General features: G+C 45.6%; 2 protein-coding genes across 5 annotated transcripts; one reads left to right on the forward strand and one right to left on the reverse strand.

Moving 5' to 3' along the window:
• Positions 1–1,003: 1,003 nt before the first annotated feature.
• On the reverse strand, positions 1,004–4,966 carry LENG8 (leukocyte receptor cluster member 8). Its single transcript, XM_036337773.1, has 6 exons — positions 4,623–4,966; positions 4,206–4,561; positions 3,433–4,039; positions 2,830–3,358; positions 2,678–2,746; positions 1,004–2,592 (listed from the first exon to the last, which is right to left on the reverse strand). Exons 1-6 carry the CDS (start codon positions 4,829–4,831, stop codon positions 2,092–2,094), a joined length of 2,271 nt encoding a protein of 756 aa, XP_036193666.1. The 5' UTR covers positions 4,832–4,966; the 3' UTR covers positions 1,004–2,091.
• A 372-nt stretch (positions 4,967–5,338) lies between these two features.
• On the forward strand, positions 5,339–24,174 carry PLEKHF2 (pleckstrin homology and FYVE domain containing 2). Of its 4 annotated transcripts, none has more exons than XR_004972415.1 (3): positions 5,339–5,477; positions 21,570–22,589; positions 23,956–24,174. XR_004972415.1 is itself a non-coding variant. In XM_036337771.1 (3 exons), the coding sequence occupies exon 3, from the start codon at positions 21,584–21,586 to the stop codon at positions 22,331–22,333; it is 750 nt and encodes a 249-aa protein (XP_036193664.1). In that variant the 5' UTR covers positions 5,357–5,477; positions 11,537–11,657; positions 21,570–21,583; the 3' UTR covers positions 22,334–24,174. The 4 variants fall into 4 exon arrangements, 3 of the variants coding, with proteins under 3 accessions (XP_036193663.1, XP_036193664.1, XP_036193665.1); XM_036337771.1 differs by adding an exon at positions 11,537–11,657 and having other exon boundaries at positions 5,357–5,477; positions 21,570–24,174; XM_036337770.1 differs by having other exon boundaries at positions 21,570–24,174.

Here is a 24,174-nt window from a genome sequence, read left to right on the forward strand (position 1 = left end):
GTGGTTGTGCGAGGCAGCAATCTCCGGTGTTTACCTATGCCACCATCTTGGTTTCTCTGCTGGTGGCTCTAATCCAAATGCAATCAAATGAAGGTAAATGATCCCTGAAAGAGATCAATGGGGAAGATACATTTACCCAAATCTAATTCCCACCTACACACTTTGCCTGAAGTGAGTATGCCGTTCCCCCGCCCCCAATTCTTTGTCCATCCTAGAAATCTTTTTTTTTTTTTAAATATATTTTATTGATTCTCTACAGAGAAGAAGGGAGAGAGATAGAGAGTTAGAAACATCGATGAGAGAGAAACATCGATCAGCTGCCTCCTGCACATCTCCCACTGGGGATGTGCCCGCAACCCAGGCACATGCCCTTGACCGGAATCGAACCTGGAACCCCTCAGTCCGCAGGCCGACGCTCTATCCACTGAGCCAAACCGGTTTCGGCCCATCCTAGAAATTTTGTGCAGCTCTCCATGTACCCTGCAGTGCACTTAGCAAACAGTGGCTGTTGTATCCATGAAAAAGGGCTGGCTCAACCTTACAGACTGTCATTCCAGTTTCCAGGGACGTGAAGTAGTGCATGAGGTTTTGCGTCAGCAGAGAAAAGTTTTGGAAGGACGAGAGATCTAAGGAAGGGAATAAAGCCACGCACTTAAAAAAAGAAAAAAGGCGGAGGTGGGCTGTACAAGGCACCCGGGGCAAGCGTGGCAGCCATTCTCTCGGTTCCAAACCCTCAGAGTTTTAGGGGAAGCCAATGGAAGACGTGCCGAGAGGGATCGCCTGCTAAGTGGGAGCAGCAAACAAATGTCCCCCCAGCGCCTCTGGGTGTCTAGATCCAAAGCCTTTCTTTTCCGGCTGCAGACAGTTCTTGCGCTCCTGGGAGGCCCAGCCCTCCCTCCGTCCTTCCCAGCTACCTAAGAACTTCCCAGAAGAGGAACAATCCTTTCTCTCTCTCTCTCTCTCTCTCTCTCTCTCTCTCTCTCTCTCTCTCTCTCTCTCTCTTTCTCTCTCTCTCTTTAATTGTGGTTTCTCTCAAGCTTCCACACGTGCTCAGTGATCCAAAGAAAGAATGAAGGAAAGAAAGGGGGAGGGAGAGGAGGGGATGGGGAGGCAGAGAAGGAATATCTGGAAAAAAAGCAGCCTGACAGTCCAGCTGTTTGCAAACTCATTGCACAACCTCCAATTACATGGCAGAAGAGGGAGGGAGGGGAAAAGAAAAGGGGAGGAAGGAGGGAAAATAACTTAAATAAACACACAAAAAGAAACGAGAAGGAAATGTGACGTGAGCTGGTGATCCATGAAGGCGGGGAGGGGAACCGTTTACCTGTGCTGAACCAAGGGAGGAGGGAGCAGGAGGGGGAAGAGGGGGGGAAGGGGAAATAAAAAACTAGAAGAAACACTGGGGTGGCAGGAGGAGGGGACACGAGACAACTTAATACAACTGCAGACGAGGCGGCCCGGCCGGTGAGGTCCCGCGATGGCCTCCGGAGTCTTCCGTGCAGGTGGCAACGTGGATCTGCTGGTGGCCTGGTGCGGCGATGGCGTTTCTGGGGCGGGAGCCGAGGGCAAGACACAGTCTCTGCGGCTCCCCGCGCCCCGAGCACTGAGGCCCCGGAGGGCTGGGCAACAAGAGTCTGTGGTGAGGTAGGCGGATGGGCGGCGAGCGACGGGCGGCGGGCAGCGTGCTGGTGCCCCCGCCGCAGCGGGCACGGGCGGAGCGGCCTGTCTTCTTCTGCTGGCCCCCTGGCATGAGATGGGCCAGGGTGCCGAGTTGGTACTGGAGTACAAGCGAGAGAGAGAGAGAGAAAACACTGAGACAGCATTAGTAGAGGTGCAGTGTGGACAGACCAAGCCCCCAACCCTCGGCTGCCCCCCTCCTCCCCATCCCATTCCTCTGAGGCAAAAATAAAAACGTAGAAAAATCTCTGTACAGACTCCCCGGTAGGAAAACGGGGGCAGGAAAACGGCTCCAGGCTCTTCCTGGAGCTCACTCCCCACAATTAATTTACAACCCAAGTCCATGGCTCAAAAACAAAATCTGCAGAGGTGGCGAGGGGCCGCAGCCCTGCCCCCACCCCCGTGGCGCGGTGCTCAGAAGGTGGACAGCTGCGCCAGGCTGAGGCGGCAGTCGATGCTGGTGTTGTCCGGGCCCGTGTAGGCCAGGCCTAGGGGCTCTAGGAAGGCCCGGCAGGCGGCCTCGCCCTCGAAGGCCAGCTCGGCCTGCAGGTAGGAGACTGGCAGCGCAGGGCGGAAGGTTTTGATCATGGCCTTGAGGGCGGCTCTGCGCTCCCGGTCCACAAACTTGTCTATGAGGTAGCCAGACATACAGGGCGCGTGGCTGTAGAGCCGGAAGAAGCGGTGGTAGTTGCCCAGAGCCCAGGCTGCCCTCAGTGCCAAGGCGTGGGCCACACAAGGGTCCGTCTTCAGCTCCCGCGTCAGGTAGGCCAGCTCCGTGGTGATGTCGCCCGAGTTGTTGGTGAAGATGTAGTAGAGGATGCGGTAGGCGGTGAACTCACCCACGTTGCCGGGCAGGCTCTCCGCGTACAGTGACTTGAGCTGCGTCTGGCACTGGTTGAACTCCTCGTGGTCACCCTGTGGGCGGGCAGGCGGGGAGGAGCAGCGTGAGGCTGGGGAGGAGCCGGGGAGGAGCCGGGGAGCAGCCCGGCAGCCCACTCACCTTCTCCAAGGCGATGCGGGCGTGTGTCTCGTACACCTCCACGGTGAATTCGGTGCGCACGCCTTGCACCTGGGGCAGCAAGGAGGAGTCAGGCCACAGCAGGGCGGGACGCACCCCCACCCCCAGCCCGTCACCCAGCCGCAGCCCCTCACCGTCAGGTCCTGCCGGATGGACTTCATCTGCTCGCAGGCGAAGGCGTAGTCCTGCTTCTCCTTCCACTGGGACTTGACCATGCACAGGGACTTCTTCAAGACCACCACAGGGCGCACCGTGGACGGGTCGGGGGCGCAGGTGAGACGCAGGTAGTGCTTGGTGATGTCGGGGCAGGTGCCCACGATCTGCAGCTCCTGCCAGTCGGGGTCGCCCCCGCTGCTCTCCAGGCCGCCCACCTGCAGCACCAGGGGCTCGAGGCGCAGGCGGCGGGAATGTCCGTGCTGGAAGCGGGCTGCCCGCTTCTGCTTCTTCAGCTCGCGCTCGGGGTCCTCACCCTCCAGCGCCGCCATCCGCTTGCGCTTGCGCTTGGTGGGAGCTGGATCAGGCCTCCTCCCTCGCTGCGCCCTGCCTCGGCCCCGTTCCAGGTGGGCCCCCCGACCGCCCCGGCCCTTGGGGGGCGGGTTCCTGCGGCCCACAGGTTGACACTCATTCCCTGAGTAGGAACTGTCCGAGTCCGAGTGGGAGTCACTGTGGAAGCAGCAGGAAGGTGAGGCGGGAGCCGGCGCCCCCGCAGGCCCACCCCCGCCTGGAGCTGCACCCACCTGCGGCGGAAGTGGCGGGTCGGGGACCGGGAGGAGGAGCGGGAACGGGATTCTGTGCTGGAGGAGGAGCTGTGGTCCTTCATGAAGACATTGCGGTTGCCGAACTTGGCAAAGTTGCCCCGCGCTCGGCCAGCACCCCCAGCCCCTGGCGTCCCTCGCTGTGACTGGGCACCCCCGCCCCTGGTCGTGCCGCCTGCCCCCCTGGGAGGGTGAAGGCTGCTGGGGGCCTCCCACCGCTTCTTCTTGGGGTTCCCTGCCACAGTGTCCCGAGGCAGCCCGGCCAGAGGCTCCCGGCTCCAGGCGACGGTATAGGCGGAGCCAACCTGGAGCCGGGCCTGCAGCACCGCCTTGAGCAGCTTCTCCGTGCGGCCCTTGTCCTCTTCTGACTTGCAGGCCGCGAAGCAGCGCTGCACATACTCCTTCATGTCCTGCGGCCATTCGTCGGGCTTCCCGGACCGGCTCCCCCTGTGGTTCTGGGCCTTCTCGGGGTTGGGCTGGGGGCCGAAGCCGCTGTGCTGGCCCTCCGAGGCGGAGCTGAAGTTCTGGTTGGTGACAGCGAAGGGCCGCTTCTGAATGTTGAACTTGAGACCACCAGTGCCGGGGGCCGCTGGGGGTGGGGAGCAGCGAAAGCTGGAGTTAGGCCCACCCCAGACCCTGGGAACAGCGGGCCCAGCTCCAGGCAGCCCCCGAGGCCTTGGGACAATCCCTGCACCCCGTGCCCCTGCCGAGGCTGAGGCCCAGCCGCGCCCTGGCTTCCTGCGCTGCCCACTTACGCTTCATGCGGTTCCACAGCTGCTGGCCCTTCTTGGGCTTGGCCGGCTCGGGGTAGCTGTGCTGCGCATAGGCCTGGCCCGAGGTCGGCCCCGCCTGGCTGTGCTGTGTGGCTGGCGTGGCCCCAGGCCAGGGGCCGCTGTTCAGAGCGGGAGCCCCATGCGAGGGGTTGGAGGGTTGAGGGGCTTGAGCTGCTGGCAGCTGCGGTGGAGAGGCCTGGTAGGACCCGCCGTCATCCATGCGGGGACAGGGGTGGGGTGGGGTGGGGGGCACGGGGTAGGCGTAGCTGTACTGCGGGTACCACTGGCAGAAGTGCTGATGCTGCTGCAGGGCCGAGGCTTCTGCCTGAGACACATACCAAGCTGTCCCTCCCCCAGCGACCCCCCGCCAGGGTGCCCAGGCCGTGTGGCCTCCTCACCTGTGAGCTGGCCACAGGCCCGTTGCTGCTGGCCTTGGAGCTGCCGGCAGCGCCCGCCTTGCTGATGCTGGCCAGGGCCTGGCGGGCCTTCTCCCACTCCGGGTTCTCGTGCATGGGCGTCTCCATGCCGTTCTCCCTGCCCGCCCCGGCCACCATGCTGTACTGGGAGGACCAGTCGGTGCCGCGCTGATCAACCACATTGGCCGCCATCTGGACCCTGGGGTGTAAGGGGGGGACCTCGGGAGCCAGACTGCTTCTTCACCGTCTCCGCCGTTCGCCCGGGGACTCGGCAGCTGCGGGCCAAGGCGACACCACCACCTCCGAGGGGAAGCTCGCGAGCTGACTGCGAACAAGCCTTTTTAAAGACTGGCGGGAGCCAGGCGGGCCGGGTAAAGCCGCTTACCTGCATCCACCAATCACAGGCCTGGAGGCCTCGGTGGGTGTGGCCTCCGCGTGGCCCCGCCCCTCGAGCGCGTCGCGCGGGGCCCCAAGGGCGGGGCAGGGCGGGGCGGGGCGCGGGAAGCGGCAGGAAAGGGCCGGGAGCGGGCGGGGCGGGTGTGCTCGTGCCCGCGCGCTCGCGCCTGGGGTGTGGGCGGCGGCGCGCCCGTGCGCGCGCACAGGCGAGGCAGCCCCGGCGGCCGGAGTGGGGTTCGCCTGGAGGGCGGGAGAGTCACCTGAGAGCGACAACGCCCGACACCCGCCCGCCCGCCCGCCGCGACCGGATCGCGCCGGCTTCGCGGGCCCGCTGGCCGCGCACCCTGGGAGGCCCGGGCGGGGAGCGGGCAGAGTCCGCGCCCGGCGCTCGGGACGAGGAGGAGTCGGACCTCGGCTGCCGCCGCTGCCCGCGCCCGGCCGGGTAGGTGAAGCCGGGGGTTGGTTGCCCGCCGGCCCCCGGCGCGTCGGGAGAGGAGAAGCGAAACTTTCCGGCGCTTCTCCCCGCCGTCCCCGGGCCGCCCGCGGCGCCGGGAGGTGTCGTCGTCGCGGGCGGCGGCGGCCGACGCCATGTTGGGGTCGGTGAGAAACGGGGCGCTCCCGGGCTGCTCCCCTCGCGCCGGGGCGGTCCCGCGGCGCCCAGGCCGGTCGCGCAGCCCGCTGGCCGCCGCCGGGGTCCGCGCCGCCGCGGGCGGGTCTGCGGATCCGCGGGGCGGGGGCCCCGAGGTCGGGCTGGAAGTTGCGGGGCGTGAGGACGGGGGTCCCAGCCGTGGCCTCGGCGTCTGAGCGCCCCAACCTCTTTCTGCCCAAAAGTTTTCCGAGTCCGGGCATCAGGGGCGTTGTAACTGGAACAGCGTGTTTTCAGTGACTCGGGGTCGAAAATGGCAGGACTTGCTCCGAGAGCAGCGAGGGCTCTTGCACATTATTTATTTGGGATCTGAAAGTTGTGCGGTCTTCGCCGAACTTGTTTTCCCCTAAAACGTTGCGGAAGGCCGGCGGCTCGCTGTTCCTGTTGCTTCGGGCGCCCTGGTGGGTTCCATGGTGGCAGCGACGCGTGTGCGTGCGCTGGGGCGGAGGAGGAATTGTCCAATTCCTTTTTTGTGTGTGTGTGGTTGCTTTTTTTTTTTTTCTTTCTCTGTAATTCATAGGTTCGCAAAGTGTTGATCAGTTGATCAGTACCTTCTCGTTGTGTTTCGGTGCGTGACGGCAGCGGCTCGTTAAAGGAGGATCCGGGCGGGGGCGCGGGCGGGGAGCCCTGCGGGCGCGCGTGGGTCCCTCGCGGCGAGCGGTCCTGGCCGCGCCGAGTTGCTCTCCTCGTGGGTCCCTGCGAGGCGCGCGCCTGCCGGGGTGTGAGCCTTGACCTCCGCCCGGACTCGGCCGGCTTTCGGGGTCCGCAGGTTCCTGCAGCATTAACGAGGGCGGCTATTTTTATTCTCCTTGGATCCTGACGGCACTCCAGGTGAATGGTATTAAATTACTTATTTGGAAAGCACATGCAAGCGCTTCAAACACACACACACACACACACACACACACACACACACACACACACACACACACACACACAAACTTGGTGTCCTGACCCAGGCATCCAAGCAGATTCATTTACTTGACTGTCCAGGGAAGGAGTAGGAATTGCTCTCTTTGCATGCAGGCGTTTTAGCTGTCAAGTCCTGTGAAATTAACCGCAGGACGCTTAACTACCTGGAATGATAAGCCCCAACACCCGCCTAGAAGAAATTGGCTTCTTAACCCATATAGGTAATAATATAGCTCACGCTCAGATTTGATTGCTGATTTTCTTCTTTCTTTAAAAAAAAAAAAAGTGTCCTTTTTGTTTTGCTTCACTGTCAAGTATATGCCATTGTACAGATTTGTTTTTCTGGATGAGGAATGATCTAGAAAGGAGCTGACTTAACTAACTTTACAAATCTAGTAGCCAAACTGGTTTCTAACCCGGGTCTTAGGGCTCTGAAGCCTTCTCATGTTCCCTGCGGCAGGATTTTGTCGGAGGCACAGCTCATTCCTGCGGGACAGTCTCTGTCCACCTTGTGTCTCGCTGCTCTTTCTGATTGTAACTTAGTTTCTCAGTTTAAGTACATACTTTCCAAAGAGCTGGTTTACGAGGGTTCCTTGTACTGAAAAAGTTCCTCTTAAAAATACTCACTTCAGCCTGTGTGTTCTTTAAAGCCTTTCCCGTCCTGCCCTGCTTAACCACAGCCCCTTTCTCTCCCCAAGAATAATCCGCTTATCACATGACATCCAGTAAATATTACACTGATCTGCATGGCACCTCCCGGGCAGCAGGCTTGGCCAGTCCGATTGGCCTCTCCAACCCCCGAGTGCAGAGAACACAGCACATGCTCAGGGGAGGTTTGAGTGGACGGGTACACACATGTTCCTTGTAAATATGCTGCATGAATGTCTCATTAAATTTCCATTTTCATGGTCATAGTAGCTAAATGTTCCCTGTTCTCCCCCCCCCGCCCCCTTTTTTTTTTTGTGAGAATTTACCTTGGTAACTCAAATTTTGGCCTGGGAACACAGAACTTGAATGTTATGAAATTTCCAAGTAGATGATGGACTGAAATATAAACAACAAAGAAGCCCTGGGTTAACAAAAGGATTATAATCAGAATTTTAAAGTACAGTTGAATTTATTTGCACTGGATGGCAATAGAGTTAATGTCTAAACATTTTGTGTGATGCTTATACTAGAGTAGATCTCAGTTATTTCTACCAGTTATTGTTTTGTTAGAATTGTCTTAGGATTTTGCCTTGCTTAATGGAAAGCATATAAAAAATGCTTTTCTATTGATAAATTTATCTTTGACAACCAGCTTTTTACACCAGCTGTCTGTTTAATAGCAATGTGCATGTTGGCTTAACCGAATAAAATGTGCTTCATAGATATGCTTGCAGAGTACTGTAAGTTGCAAGACCCCTGTATGAGAAGGTATTCTGTAATTCTGTAATGAAATTACTGTAGAATTTGAGGTTAATTCTGTGCCCTACCCATGATAACTTTCTCTCCAGTGAATCCATAAACCACACACTGGTGTTCTCAATTTGGTAGGTCCTGAATAGAAGACATTTGGGTCTAGTGCTAGAGAGAGCAAGTTGCGTGTAGAGTGGATTGGAACAAAAAAGCAAACCTGAATTCTATCGCTGCTCCTTACCAGCTTGTGACTCATGAACAAGTCCCTTCGCTTCTCTGAGCTCTACTGGACTCATTTGTGAAAGGGACACAGAGCTATTTGCCTCACAGTTGTGAGGATTTACTAAGATATTTGTGGAAGTGCCTGGTATATGATATTTAATAAGTTATATTCACAGATTAACAGAGAGATGGTGAATTATTTAGAAGAGTAGATTTTAAAAAATTTAAAAGGAAGGGAACCTTTGGAGATACTTAGTTCAGTTCTCAAACGTGGCTGCACATTAAAATTCCCTGAGTAGCTCCTTAACAATACTGATGCCTGAACTCCACCCTTGAATAAATAAATCAGAATTACTGGGTTTGGGTAAGAAGTAGTTTTACCTTTTTTTTTTCACCCATGATTTTAAAATATTGGGGTTGAGAACCATTGATTTAATTCAGTCTCCTTTCTCCTTATTTTCTTCATTTTGTGGTAGAATAAAGTGCAGAGAGAGGTGAAGTGCCAGCCAAATTCTTATCATTCAGGCTAGAAAAGATGTATTTGTAGTGGAGGGAAGTGAAGAGCATACATGTTAAAGTAGCAGTTACATTTATTTCAGACCTGCACTCTCCATCACATTCTGCATGGATCATTGTGTCATTTAACCCTGTCACCATTCACAACCACCTCTGGTCTTAAGCCCTGTGGCTAGAGATGGTGATTCAAGCCTTCCTACATCGTGTTTGATGAACAAGCTCTTCGTCTTCATTGTCACCTCCAGCCCCTCCCAGGATGTTAGTTTTCTTCCTTCTTTGCACTCCTGAACTCTGTAGTTCACATCCTGCGAACTCACTAGCACTGTGCAGTTCTCTCCTTGACCTGCTGTTTATAACTGGTCAATTCTCAACTCGTAAATGTCACCATTTACTTTTTCTACTTCTGTCCCTGCCTAGCACCTCTGAAAAAAGCCACAGCTGTGGTGATTGTTAAATACTTGTTTTCTAGATGAAAATATATAATTTTAACTTATTCAATTGCCACGAAGAGGCAACCTTTTTTTTTTTTTTTTAAACTAGTAATTTTCATTTGTTCTTTTGGAATTGCCATTTGTATCTTACCCATTTTTCTTTTGGGATATTTTCCTTTTTTCTTATTGATTTATAGGAACCCTTTATATATTTAAAATGTTGACCTTTTGTCATATATTGCAAATGTGTTTATTTTAATTAAAAAAATCTTTATTGTTGAAAGTATTACATGTCTCCCTTTTCCCCCCAGTGACCCCTTCTAGCCTGCTCCAGCCTCCACCTCAGGCCTTCACCACTCTATTGTCTGTGTCCATGGGTTATGTATGTATGCATACGTGTTCTTTGGTTGATCTCTTCCCTCACAGCCATCCTCCTCTGCCTTCCCTCTGAGATTCAGCAGTCTGTTCCATGCTTCTATGTCTTTGGATCTATTTTGTTCACTAGATTTCACATTTGAGTGAGATCATGTGATACTTGTCTTTCTCTGGCTTATTTCGCTTAACGTAATACTCTCCAGGTCCCTCCATGCTGTCTCAAAGGGTGAGAGATCCTTCTTTTTTACTGTTGCATAGTATTCCATGGTATAAATGTACCACAGCTTTTTTTTTTATAAGTTTTTTTTAAATATATATATTTTATTGATTTTTTACAGAGAGGAAGGGAGAGAGATCGAGAGTTAGAAACATCGATGAGAGAGAAACATCGATCAGCTGCCTCCGGACTGGGTATGTACCCACAACCAAGGTACATGCCCTTGACCGGAATCAAACCTGGGCTCTTGAGTCCTCAGGCCGACGCTCTATCCATTGAGCCAAACCAGTTAGGGCTGTCCCACAGCTTTTTTATCCACTCATCTACTGATGGGCACTTGGGCTGTTTCCAGATCTTAGCTATTATAAATTGCACTGGTATGAACATAGGGATGCATGCATTATTTCTAATTGGTGTTTCAGGGTTCTTAGGATATATTCCTAGAAGTGGAATCACTGGGTCAAATGGCAGTTCCATATTTAATTTTTTGAGGAAACTCCAGACTGTTTTCCATAATGGCTGCACCACTCTGCATCCCACCGGCAGTGCAGTAGGGTTCCCTTTTCTCCACATTCTCACCAGCACTTGTCATTTGTTGATTCGTTGATGGCAGCTATTCTGACAGGTGTGAGGTGATAACTCATTGTCGTTTTAATTTGCGTCTCTCTGATGATCAGTGACTTTGAGCATTTTTCCATATGTCTCTTGGCCTTCTGTGTGTCCCCTTTGGAGAATTGTCTATTTAGGTCCTTTTCATTTTTTAATTGAATTGTCTTTTGTTAGGTTGTATGAGTTCCTTATATGTTTTGCATATTAACCCTTTATCAGGTATATCGTTGCCAAATATGTTCTCCCATACAGTGGGCTTCCTTTTTATTTTGCTGATGGTTTCTTTTGATGTGCAGAAGCTTTTTATTTTAATATAGTCCCATTTATTTACTTTCTCCCTAATTTCCATTGCCCTAGGATATATATTCACAAAAATATTGCTATGAGAGCTGTCTGAGATTTTGCTGCCTATGGTTTCTTCTAGGATTTTTATGGCTTCACATCTTACATTTAAGTCTTACCCATTTTGAGTTTATTCCTGTGTATGGTGTAAGTTGGCAGTCTAGTTTCATTTTTTTGCGTTTTATCTGTCCAGTTTTCCCAGCGCCATTTGTTGAAGAGACTGTCTTGACTCCATTGTGTGCTCTTGCCTCCTTTGTCGAATACTAATTGAGCATAATGCCTTGGGCTGATTTCTGGGGTCTCCTGTTCCACTGATCTATGTGCCTGCAAATGTTTTTCCGTTAGTGCTTTCCCCCCACAGTGTTGAAGTTTTAAAGTTTATGTGGTAAAATGTGTTACGATAGTTGGCTTTTTCACAGTATATGTATCCATTCCTTCCTATGGCTAGAAATTTGGGTTCTGTTTTTCACTTTTAGAGTTAATGCCAAAGGGGAGACTTTTTATGTAGTATTCTCCCTTTCCTTCCACCCCCACAATAGTTTTTTTTCTCAGCATGAGTTTCTGTGGTTAAAAATTGAAAGGTCAAAGGGTACTGCTTTCTGAAATATTATATATTACCATTACTTTTTGATTTTTCCATGTGTTTCACTGCTTATTGTGACCTTTTGGCACAATAAGGCTATTTAAGTCCCTGAGACTTGTGAAACATGTGAAAGCATGTTAAGTGTTTTGTACTGCTCTGTTGTCTCCCCTTCGTTCTCATCTTACTTCTCTCCTTTCTAAACGAGGTGTTTCCCAAAGTCTACTTCTTGCCCCTCTTCTCTCTTCCATAGCATCAGCCAGCTATGTGAATGACTACTAAACCGCTTTCTGTCCTGGAGCTCCCTGCTCATCCTGGTATTTCCACTTGACTGCCAGATGTTTGTCTTGTGGATACCCTGAAAGTACCTCAAGGTAAATATGTCCCAAACTGATTTCTTCTCCCCCTTGGAACAAAACTAGCACCTGACCAATGGCTTATGCTTAAATCTTTGAAGACGTCTTATTCACTTTTCATCCACATATTCAGTTGGTTCCTAAATCATAAATGCTATACCTCAGTAATCTCTTACATTCCCCCCCCCCTTTTTTAATAATAGATTACCAGGCATATGCCCTTGACCAGAATCAAACCTGGGCCCTTCAGTCCACGGGCTGATGCTCTCTATCCACTGAGCCAAATCGGCTAGGGCTACATCTTCCCCTTTTTATTTCTGCTGTCAGTTATTGGGGCTCAGGCTTTCGTTACCTTTCACTTACAGACTGTTGTAATACCTTTTCCCCTTCAATTTTGCTTCTTTAATAGTCACTCCAGTCTGTCCTGTGTACCGCTTCTGTGTACATATTTAATATTTTCCTATTTAAAAACCTTTGTTTTTCTATTGTTTTCCGTCTGATGCTTACTTTCCTTTGCAGTTTGGCTTTTCTCCATCTTACCAGATTTCTGTTCTACCACTGTTATTTTCATCTGGTCCTGGGCTCAACTGTGTCCTCTCTGGGGAATATATTTACATATTATCATCCCCTACTAACTACTTTTGCTTTAAGGCCCAGCTTGAATTTCTAGTCATTTAACAGTTCTTCCTAAATTCTCTCCCAATCAAAATTACCTCCCAACTAAACCTTTTGGCCCCAGGCTTCATCACTTTTTATTTTTTTTAAATTAAAATTATGTTTTTGGTTTGTTTCTCCTCTACTCCTTTAGACTTTGAGTTCACACATTTGAGTTAATTATATTCCTCTGCCTATAGCACACTACACGGATACCAAAGCCCCTTATTTTGTTTTTTTCCTTCCTTATCAATCAATTACTTCCATAATCCTCTTTGTTACAGAAACACACGCGAATGTATAAGATATAAATTATATATACTTGTTTATATACACTTGGGGATATAGCTGTCTTTCTCCACAAAGAGTGTTGATTTTGAGTGCTTCTGTCTTTTAATACTACTTTGTTAAGAGTAAGTGGCCTATAAATGTTTTCTATTTGAAACTCAGAATATTATTACCAGTTTTACTAGCTTCCATATTGCATAGACTAAACACCTGGGGATTTAATTTCAGCTTTATTCTTTCACAGTTAGTCAGGGCAATTTTGAATCTAACCTATTCTCCTGTTGCAAACTTCAGACTCATCAACTTTCCTCTTTATGCTCTCAGACTTTCTCTCCTCAGTTTATCTCCCATTAGAAAAATCCAGATCAAATCAGGCCACTCCTTCCAAAAGCTTCAGAAAGAACTCTCAGGAACCAACCAGATCTCTTGTCTTACTTGTTCTCCCCAGTTTTTCTACTAAATAATTCCTCTCAGCTTCCACTACAGCTGTATATGGGACTTTTTTCTTAAAAACAACACTTTTTTACTTGCAGAGCTTTTATGCCTTTACTTACCATTTTGAAGTTCCAGTTATTGTTCACAGCCTTTACCAAGTATTCAAATGCTACATTTTCCAAGCCATGCCTTTATTCTTTCCTTTTTAGCTTGCTTACCACTTTGTTAATATGTTTATTATTGTGCTTACCTCGTTGTGCTTTATATTAAAAACCTTGTGGTATATGTCTTAACTCCCAGGGCCTGGTTCATTCTTTTTTTCTTTCTAGCATAAAACCTTAAAAATGTAGTGAGCAGATTGTAACTGCTTTGAAAAAATACTAAAGAAAATTTGTTAGGGATGTGATGGGATAACCAGTTCCATAGCAGTATTCTGGTTGAGCTTTGCCAGCTTTATTTTTCAAATATTATACAATGGTTTCTAATAGCTGTCAGCACTGTACAGCTGCCCCTGTATAAATACTTTTTGAAACGATGCAGTTTTTTATCTGAATTTTGTTGATGATGAAAATATGCACACACTTTTTATTTGCTAGCTAAACAGCTGTGCTTTTTGGCGAGAGAAGAAGAAATCATTTCTATATATTATTATGAGATTGAGACTTTCTTAAAACAAGATCTGTTGGAATTCATAATTAGATACTATACAATAGTTAAATGGGCCAGAACATTTGCTCAAAAATTTAAAATCTGTGGGTCTAGTGAAGCAATTGATGTTTGGGGGGTGGTTCCTGTTTTCTGTGAAGATTAGTATAGATGTCAAAAATAAAATCTGATTTCTGTCCATCTCCAGTCAGAGAAGCTGCTGCCACTTTAACAGCTGGCATCTTCAGCTCAGTGCACCTGTTGGCATGTACACACAAACATTTCTGTAGGTGCTGTTGGGAATACACAGTTGTAGGAAATAATCTTGTTTTCAGGAACCTTCAGATCTGTTGGGAACAAACAGGTACACAAAGCTTTATAAACACGAGAGGCCCGGTGCATGAAATACATGCACGGGAGGATCCCCCCTCAGCCCAGCCTGCACCCTCTCCAATCCCGGGCCAACCAGCAGTCGGACATCCCTCTCACAATCCGGGACCACTGGCTCCTAACTGCACCCCCTGCCAGCCTGATCACCACTAACTGCCTCTGCCTGCTGGCCTGATCGCCCCTAACTGCCCCTGCTGCAGGCCTGGTCGCCCCCAATGCGTGTGCCCCCCCCCCCCCGCCCGCCCAGCTGGCCTGGTCACCCCCAACTGCCCCCCTCTGCTGGCCAGGTTGCCTCTAACTGCTCCCACCCCCGCCAGCCTGGTCACCCCTTACTGCCGCCCCCCCCCCCCCCCCCGCCGGCCTGTTTTGCCCCCAACTGAGCCTCCCTGCTGGCCTGGTTGCCCCCAACTGCCCCCCCTCTGTGGCCTGGTCACCCCGACCTGCCCCCCTACCGGCCGGGTCACCCCTAACTGCCCCCCCTGCCAGCCTGGTCGCCCCACGCAGCCTGCTGTTCAGTCGTTTGGTCGTCCCTCACTAACCCCCTGCCGGCCTGGTCACCCCGTGCAGCCTGCTGTTCAGTCGTTACTGTTACTGTGATGGCGTCCTGGACAATTTGCATATTCCTCTATTATTAGTATAGATTAGTAGAATGTAAATGCCATAAAGTGGTACAGATAAAATGGTATGAGGATTTAAAGTTGAAACTGTATCTGGCTGTGAGGCTACTGAGCTGACTGCATCTTGAAGGACTTATAAGATTTCAGAATAGCAGGGGAGGGAGGACATATTAACCCAGAGGTAGGGGAGGAAGCCTAGAGCATATTCTGAGGGAATAGCTAGTAGTCTGGTTTGACTGTAACAGAACATACGGAAAGAGGTAAAACTGGAATGAGAGACTGGGACAGGCTGGGCCTTAACTGTGAAGGGCATTGAATACCAGGTTAAAGATTTTGGATTTAGTTTGATTGGCCAGGGAACCTTTGGTTTTTGAATAGTTACCTGATCATAGTTGTAGTTAATTTTGCCTTGTGTGATATGTTTTCAATGCTAAAGACCTGAGAAAGGACTTGTTTAAAACTTGAGGTCCATCTTCTTAACCTCTCTCCTACCTTTCTAAAGAAAGACCATTTGTAACTCCTAATGTGGCTCTTCTGGTTTTCCAAACTAATTTTCTAAACTCCTCAGCTATGACTTAGTTGTTCTTATATATCATGGTGAGTTTCTATCAAGCCAAACCTATTTGCAACTGCCTGTACTGACACCCTAAATTAGTCATAGCTTTACTTTTCACTTCTGTATTTGAAGAATCATTTTGAGCTATTTTATACGTATTACCATATGCTTTAAATTTTTTCTCTTATCAGTGGCTTTCCCCAAGTACATAATAAAGTCCACATGAATGAACTATTCGTAGAATATTTATTTCTGAAAGTAGAAAAATATAATGGAAAGAAAATGCATTCTTATAAAAACTAGTTGTGAAACCGTGGATAAAATAGCCCATGACTCAGTTTAATTTTTTGTGACATGGATCATTTAACAAAATTGAAATTATTGCCCAGCTGGTGTGCCTCAGTGGTTGAGTGTCAACCCATGAACCAAAAGGTCACTGGTTCTATTCCCAGTCAGGCCACATGCCTGGGTTGTGGCCTTGATCCCCAGTAGGGGGCGTGTAGGAGGCAGCCGATAGATGTTTCTGTCTCTTTTCCTTCCTCTCTCTAAAATGAATAAAAGTATTTTTAAAAAGACCTGTCTTGTTCTTTGCGTATGTTAGGCACTCAGAATAATTGTTCGTTTTGACTTAGATGCATTAGCAGAGGGTGTAGTTTGCTCTAATACTTAACACATTTACTCAGGGAGGATGTACCTCGGGTAATTTATTGTTCGTTTTTACCTCTTCTTTCCGTTTGTTTCTTCCTTTCCTTATACATTTTCTGTGAAGTCCCAAGTTAGCAGTAACACAGATTTTAAAATCCCGATTCTTATTAAGATAGTCAAAACTTTGATTAAAAATTAATTTGTAGTGAAGTAAGGCTTGCTGCTTGCTGTTGCTGTACTGCAGCCACAGCCTTCTCCTCCTCCTCCTCCTTACCTATTCCCTTCTCCTCCCTGACCTCCTCTTCTCTTCCTTCATCTGTCGTTTATGTGAAATCTCTTACCAGTGCCTGAGCTAAGATTAGAATCCAGGTCTTCTGGTTCATAGGTCATTCGGTTTTTTTTCATTATAACAAACAGTTGAATACTGAAGCTCACTGATATCAGATATCATGGGTACATGTAAGAAGATAATTAGATGATTTTTTGTTTTAACTCACTTTCAAGGATGAGGTAAGTAATACAGTATTGATTTTCAGTAAGAAGAACTGGGCCATAGTATTTTGTGACAGTTGGGATCTCTTCTCAATTGTAAATAGTATTCTTTTTTTTTTTTTTAAGAGTTTTTAATTTGTCTAGTATGACATTTTTCTCAAGTGGTAGACACTCCACTGAAGAACACTATTTTAGAAACAAGATGTTACCAGAAGACTAGGGTGGACAATTCAAATGCAGTTCTTGTCTACATTTGTAAAGGAGATAACTTTAAACTTTGAATTAAGTTTTAAAAATTGGCATATAAAGCTGGCTTTATGAAAATGAAGAGATTTGGGGGGTGACATGCTTTTGCTATGGTTCTTACATTTTTAACTCTGAATTGAGACTTCCAGACACTACTTGCTGGAAAAGAAAACAAAGGAAACTGTTGAAATTTAGAGTTCTGTGAAGTGGCTAGATGTGGAGACCTCCCCCCCCCCCAAAATGTCAAGTTTTCTTATTTATAGTCGTAATTACTGTATTGCCCAAAGTACTGCATCATCTTTGAAGAAGATGCAAAAGCTGTCTGGACATATCCTTATCAGTCTTTTTGCTTGTTTGGTTTACGCTTTCATTTACTGTATTTGAAATTTTAGATTTCTTCATTTTTTCATTTCCCATCTAAAATCAATAAAAATATATTTTAAAAAATAAAAATAAGAAAGAAATATCTTCTTACCCTTTGAGACAGCATGGAGGGACCTGGAGAGTGTTATGCTAAGGGAAATAAGGCAGAGAAAGACAAATATCACATGTTCTCATTTATAAGTGAAATCTAAAGAAAATAAATTGATGAAGAAAATAGGGTCATAGGTATGGATGGATGCATGGAACAGAATAACAGACCTCAGTGGAATGGGAAGGTGGGCAGAGGGGACGGGAAGAGATTAACCAAAGAACATACAGTGTATGCATATACTAGTATGTATTACACATGGACACAGACAATAACATGGGGAAGTCCTGGGGTTGAGTGGGGGTTGAGTTGGGGGGGGGGGCAAAAAGGGAGAAAATGGTAGACATCTGTAATCCTGTCAACAACAACAAAAAAGATTAAGTGGAAAACCACAAAACGTACAAAAGCATTCATTGTTCATATAGAAAATTTAGAAAATGATACAATTATAAAATAGAAAATAAAATAAAAAATAAAAATTATCCATAGTCCTATTAAAAAATTACTGTCTCAAAGACAAAATGGGCCGAAACTGGTTTGGCTCAGTGGATAGAGCGTCGGCCTGCGGACTGAAAGGTCCCAGGTTCAATTCCGGTCAAGGGCATGTACCTGGGTTGCGGGCACGTCCCCAGTGGGAGATGTGCAGCTGATCGATGTTTCTCTCTCATCGATGTTTCTAACTCTCTCCCTTCCTCTCTGTAAAAAATCAATAAAATATATTAAAAAAAAAAAAAAAGACAAAATGGATGGATACAGTCATTGTGCTGATTGGTAAATTGGTGTTACCTTTCAGAATGGAGATTTTGTAAAAGTTAGCAAAATCCTTCAACATTTATGCCTCTTGACCCAGTAATTTTACTTCTTGGAATCAATCCTAAAGATGTCGTCTCTGCCAGTGGGTGGGGAACTTTCTTCCTGTGTTTACGAGTGTTCCTTCCTCAGAAACGCAGGCAGCTCCTGTTGGGTCACATTTTGTAGTTTTCTGCTGCTGCTTTCTTGTCCCTCAGTGAGTAAGATACGTAAAGAACTGGGTAGGCCTGATAATGCTAACACTCACAAAAGTCGTTAAGAGTTCATCTTGCTTAGGGCACCTCAGTGTTGTGGTAAAGTTGGATTTCGGAAGACTGTTTTCAGGGGTCATTTCTATAATTTGTTACTAGAGAAGTTTCTCTGACTTATAGAGCACCTAAGCCAGCAGTCGGACATCCCTCTCACAGTCTGGGACCCCTTGCTCCTTACCGCCCGCCTGCTTGCTGCTCCTTAACGGCCTGGCTCATTGCTCTGTGGGCCTGGCTAATGGCTGGTCGGCACTCCCCCTGTGGAAGTGCACTGACTGACCATCAGGAGCAGCTCCTGCGTTGAGTGTCTGCCCCCTGGTGGCCAGTGCACATCATAGCAACTGGTCATTCCACCATTCGGTCTATTTGCATAGTATGCTTTTATTATATAGAATAGGATGGTTTTCTAATTTTATTTTCTATATGGGCGGTTACATATTTACAAATGTCTATGATTATGCATTTACACCATATATCATTGAGTCTAAAGATGAACATTGTTTTACTATAGTTTATGTCTGAAATTGGGATATCATACAATCAAGGGTATGTCATGATTAAGTTGGCAGCATTTTCTGCCTTGGTGCCACATAAAATGAGGGTGTGTATTAAAATCTATAGCATTTTAGATTTGATGTATATTTGAAATAAAAATGAGATCATGATGTTCAGTTCTTTCCCCACCTAAATATCTCGAGCATTTCCCCATATCACTATATTTAGATCTCATTCTTAACATATTTATCATATTATTATGGGTGTATCATAAATTGTTCAACTAATTCCTCTTGATGGACATTCAGAGCTTTTCCAGTTTTTGATAAAACAGTACTGTGTTGAATATCCTTGTCTATATCTTTATACACTTGAGTGAAATTTCTTTTGATTAAATTCCTAGATCAGTGGGTACACATATGTATTTTTTTTAGTGTATGAGGATACCTGTTTTGTGTTTTTGGAAAATTTTTAAATTTTTGTTAATCCAGTAAGTGCAACAATATCCTGTTTTAATGTAATTTCTTTAGTTATGAATGAGATTGAGCTTCTTTTTATGTTTAGTAGCTGTTTTTATTTCCTCTTCTGTGATGCACTTGTGAATAGGATAGTAGACCTTTAATTGGCTGGCAGATTTGTCTTAATTAGAAAGAGGGAGGCATCAGTTTGGAGTCATGCATTATCATATTAATTCTTAGGAACAACTTTCAGGGCACAACCCATCCTTGACGGGGGGTAGGGGGTGTAGTGGGTAGGAGGGAGCAGGCAAGAAGACTTATAAGGACCCAAGATTGAGGGTGAGACAGAATTCAGGAATAATCAGAATTACTTCCTTTATAATGGAGACCAGGAAGGGTTACAGCATCATTAGTGTGTAGCTGAATACTGGAACTTAGACTATACTGTTAGTCTTTACACTTTAAATCCTCTTCTCTCTTTCTTTTTAATAAATTTTTATTGATTTCAGAGAGGAAGGGAGAGGGAGAGAGAGATAAAAACATCAATGATGAGAGAGAATCGCTGATCGGCTGCTTCCTGCACACCCCCCACTGGGGATTGAGCCTGCAACCCAGGCATGTGCCCTTGACGAGAATTGAACCCAAGACCCTTCAGTTCACAGGCCAACACTCTATCCACTGAGCCTAACCAGCCAGGGCCTCCTTTTCTCTTTAATATGAGTTGATTGTAGTATAGAGTATTAGATTAGTAGTTGTGAAATAGGGCACAACTCTGGGACTTGAGTGAAGTCAACAGGGGATCTAGAGATTAAATCTGTGATTGCTTAAGTTTAGATTAATACAGGTTTTTTGCATATTTCAAAAATGTTCTTAACATTTTTGAGCATCTTTGCTATGACAGAGTCTGTCAGTTTCAAAGATAGATATCAGGTGGTTTCTGCCTTTTAGGTTCCACTATATCCTGTGCAAGAGACAGCTAGAAGGTACTAGAACATGAAGAGCACTGAGGAAGGTGCTTAGTCTAAGACTTTAAGGAAGGGGTTCTAGATTAGATATGATAAGATCAACTGAGTATTGAAGGATAACCAGGAGTTAGCTGGTGGGTAGTAAGTAGTAAAAGATAAAGCAATATGAGAAAGGAAATGGACGGATGAAATGGACTTATGAGTAGGGTATTCTTGGAACATAAAGTCTGAGGTGAAACTGACTGTGATGAGTTTGGAGAGATAAGCAAGAACCAGATAAGGGAGGGACTTAATTGTCATGCTAAAGATTCTACATTTAAAGGTCAAGGGGAGTAATTTTGAGTAATAACTCAGTCAAATTTGCATTTGAGAGATACTTGCCTGAAAATTGATTTAGGGGCAAGACCAACGGCAAGGAGACTTGCTGGGAAATAGTTCTGGTAATCCATGTGAAAGAATTAAGGCAGTGGGTTGAGAACAAAACAGACAAAGGGTCCTAATGCCGCGACCCTTTAATACAGTTCCTCATGTTGTGATAACCCCCAACCATAAAATTATTTTCGTTGCTACTTCATAACTGTAATTTTGCTACTGTTATGAATCGTAATGTAAATATCTGATATGCAGGTTGTATTTTCATTGTTACAAATTGAACATAATTAAAGCATAGTGATTAATCACAAAAACAATATGTAATTATATATGTGTTTTCCGATGGTCTTAGGTGACCCCTGTGAAAGGGTCGTTCGACCCCCAAAGGGGTCGCGACCCCCAGGTTGAGAACTGCTGAATTAAGGCTTTAGCTCAGTGGTCAGAGCTCAATAATAATTAAGGTTTTAGCTCAATGATAATTTCTTACTGGAAAAATCAGTCATTTCTCTTAGTTTATATAATATTTGGCCCCCTTGTTCAGAATCCCTCTGAGATTAAATTTCATGAAACTATTATTTTGCAGAGTTGACTTATAGTCATTGTCCTATTGTTGTTCCTTTAGGTCTGTAAGAAGTTAGTTTATACTTTTATAAATAACTGCCTAACTGGCATGATGCTATATGGAGATAGTTAATAAGTGGTGTGTTTTTCTGTTGTTTTTTTTTTTAATATATTTTATTGATTTTTTACAGAGAGGAAGGGAGAGGGATAGAGAGTTAGAAACATCGATGAGAGAGAAACATCGATCAGCTGTCTCTTGCACACCTCCCACTGGGGATGTGCCCACAGCCAAGGTACATGCCCTTCATCAGAATCGAACCTGGGACCCTTTGGTCCGCAGGCCGATGCTCCATCCACTGAGCCAAACCAGTTAGGGCAATAAGTGTTTTTGACGATTCTAAAAATTATGAGATATTAGCCCTTTTGGCATGCTTAGTGGTTGTCTTAGAGGGAAATAATTTTGGAGCATTTTGCCTTTCAGGTGCAAGTAATGATTTGTTAGACTAAATTTAGGTTATATAATTTCTTACATGAATTTGTAACTCCTGTATGCTAATTTCTTTTTCTTTCTTTTTTTAAAGGCTATTAGCAAAAGATGGTGGATCGTTTGGCAAACAGTGAAGCAAATACTAGGCGTATAAATATAGTAGAAAACTGTTTTGGAGCAGCTGGTCAACCCTTAACTATACCCGGACGGGTTCTTATTGGAGAAGGAGTATTGACTAAGTTGTGCAGAAAAAAGCCCAAAGCCAGGCAGTTTTTCTTATTTAATGATATTCTTGTATATGGCAATATTGTCATCCAGAAGAAAAAATATAACAAACAACATATTATTCCTCTGGAAAATGTCACCATTGATTCCATCAAAGATGAGGGAGACTTGAGGAATGGATGGCTTATCAAGACACCAACTAAATCATTTGCAGTTTATGCTGCCACTGCCACTGAGAAATCGGAATGGATGAATCATATAAATAAATGTGTTACTGACTTACTCTCCAAAAGTGGGAAGACACCCAGTAATGAACATGCTGCTGTCTGGGTTCCTGACTCTGAGGCAACTGTATGTATGCGTTGTCAGAAAGCAAAATTTACACCAGTTAATCGTCGCCACCATTGCCGGAAATGCGGTTTTGTTGTCTGTGGACCCTGCTCTGAAAAGAGATTTCTTCTTCCCAGCCAGTCCTCTAAGCCTGTGCGGATATGTGACTTCTGCTATGACCTGCTTTCTACTGGGGACATGGCCTCATGCCAGCCTACTAGATCAGACTCTTACAGTCAGTCATTAAAGTCTCCTTTAAATGATGTATCTGATGATGATGATGACGATGATAGCAGTGACTAAAGACATTATTTGAAATATTTAATTGGGTATGACTATCTGAGAAATCAGCTTTGGGGAGAATGTCAAATTCTGAGCTCACTCTCAGTTTTGCTCCAGTCATGCGTTTGCCTGAGAAACTTTTAACCCATGTGCCTCAATATATTCTATAGAAAATAGGTCCTGTTTTTGATTACTCCAACCCCACCACTGCCACACTCCCCTCACAACCCCCAACTCCCCACTCTCCTACAGGGATAGCCTATTGCAAATATAGCAGGTAAAGTTTTGGCTTCTTCTTGTTTAATTTTAGATTATTTTCTTGGAAGATTGGGAAAAGGTGTTTATATAACAGATCATGTACTACATTGTTTATTCTGTGTTCTGTTATGTGGAAAAACTAAAAGCAAAGAATGATGGAAAAAGGAGTATAATGTGGTTAGTTAATAATATAAGCTTTTTTTCTAACCATTCTATCTAATGGTTAAGACACCAGTCACAAAAATACATGATTTAGAAATACTTTGGCTTTTTTATATACCAAGTGGTGCCTTATCATAATAGCACTGTTACATGAAATAAACCCCTACTTTCTCACCTTTTAGTTATAAAAATACACTGGTGCTCTTTGAATCGATAAAATGAGTGTTTATGAGTGGGTATAATTAGAAAATACTTGTCATCTGACAGCTACAAATAACTAAATTTAGAGGTTCTTCATTCTGTATGCATAAATATTTTTCCATAAAATAGTTATGATTATGTTTTTGTTTTATAGGTACCAAATTATAATTGTCAAAAATTTTAAGTTAATAGGAGGTCATTTTTTAGGAATTTGGTTTGAAATTTATCCAATATAGAACTGTCATATTGCATTACTTTCTGTTTTTAGTAAGACATTTGTAGGTATAAATACATTTGCTTTAACATTATTTCTAGAATGAAAAATCTTATAAATCCTTGTGATGAATTAAAATCCTATGATAGCACAGATCTACTTAGGCTAAGATTTGGAAGAAATAATATGTAAGAATGGTCAAGACAGACCAGGATTGAGTAGACTTCTATGGAAGTATTGTCTATTTCAGTGTGAAACTATCTTGAATTTACAAATATAGTGTTATATTTTATAAAGTTTTGTAAAGTCCCAAACAATATTTCTATTTTTGTAAGACAATTGTATGTTTAATCTGTTTCTGAAATAATTTTGTCATGTATGGAACTAGAGTAGCAATTGATTTTCTAAATTGTGAACTTTGCTGAGTCAGTCTAGATTGCTTTTGAGAAGTGGTAATTTTTCACTCTGCTTTGAGGCAGCCATTATGTTGAAAGTACATTTATCATACAAAACTTGATGCATTTTGCAATACTCTCTCCATTTGTTTGCTGCAAATAACTAGTCTTTCAAATATGAAAAATCAGTCTAAAGATAGTTTTAAATCCTAAATTCTTTTATTTTTAAGCCTTTAAATCTGGATATATTGCATATGTTATGAGAGATTTGACTCAGTAACTTGTGTGGAGGATTCTTTGGTTTGGTTAAGGCACTCATTTTACTGTTAAATTGTGAAAGCATTGAGATATGTAGATCTCCCTATAGGAAATGTGAAAGAAAGGCACAATAATTTTGTTTGTTTTAATATCAGATGGACTTTTGTTTCCAAGCAATATATCATATAATCAACATATCTAAAAAGAAACATGAAACCTGAGAAGTGCTAATGGAGACTTACTGGTACCTAGGAGCCTAGCAGAGTCAGGAACCAAGGGAAAGTGTTCTGTGATTACATTTGCATTGTCAGCCTCTTGACTTTTCTTTATAATAAAAAATGACTTCTTTACAATAAAAAATACCTTGCAACTTA

This window comes from Myotis myotis, unplaced genomic scaffold (genome assembly GCF_014108235.1).
Source record: "Myotis myotis isolate mMyoMyo1 unplaced genomic scaffold, mMyoMyo1.p scaffold_m19_p_16, whole genome shotgun sequence".
Lineage (NCBI taxonomy): Eukaryota > Metazoa > Chordata > Mammalia > Chiroptera > Vespertilionidae > Myotis > Myotis myotis.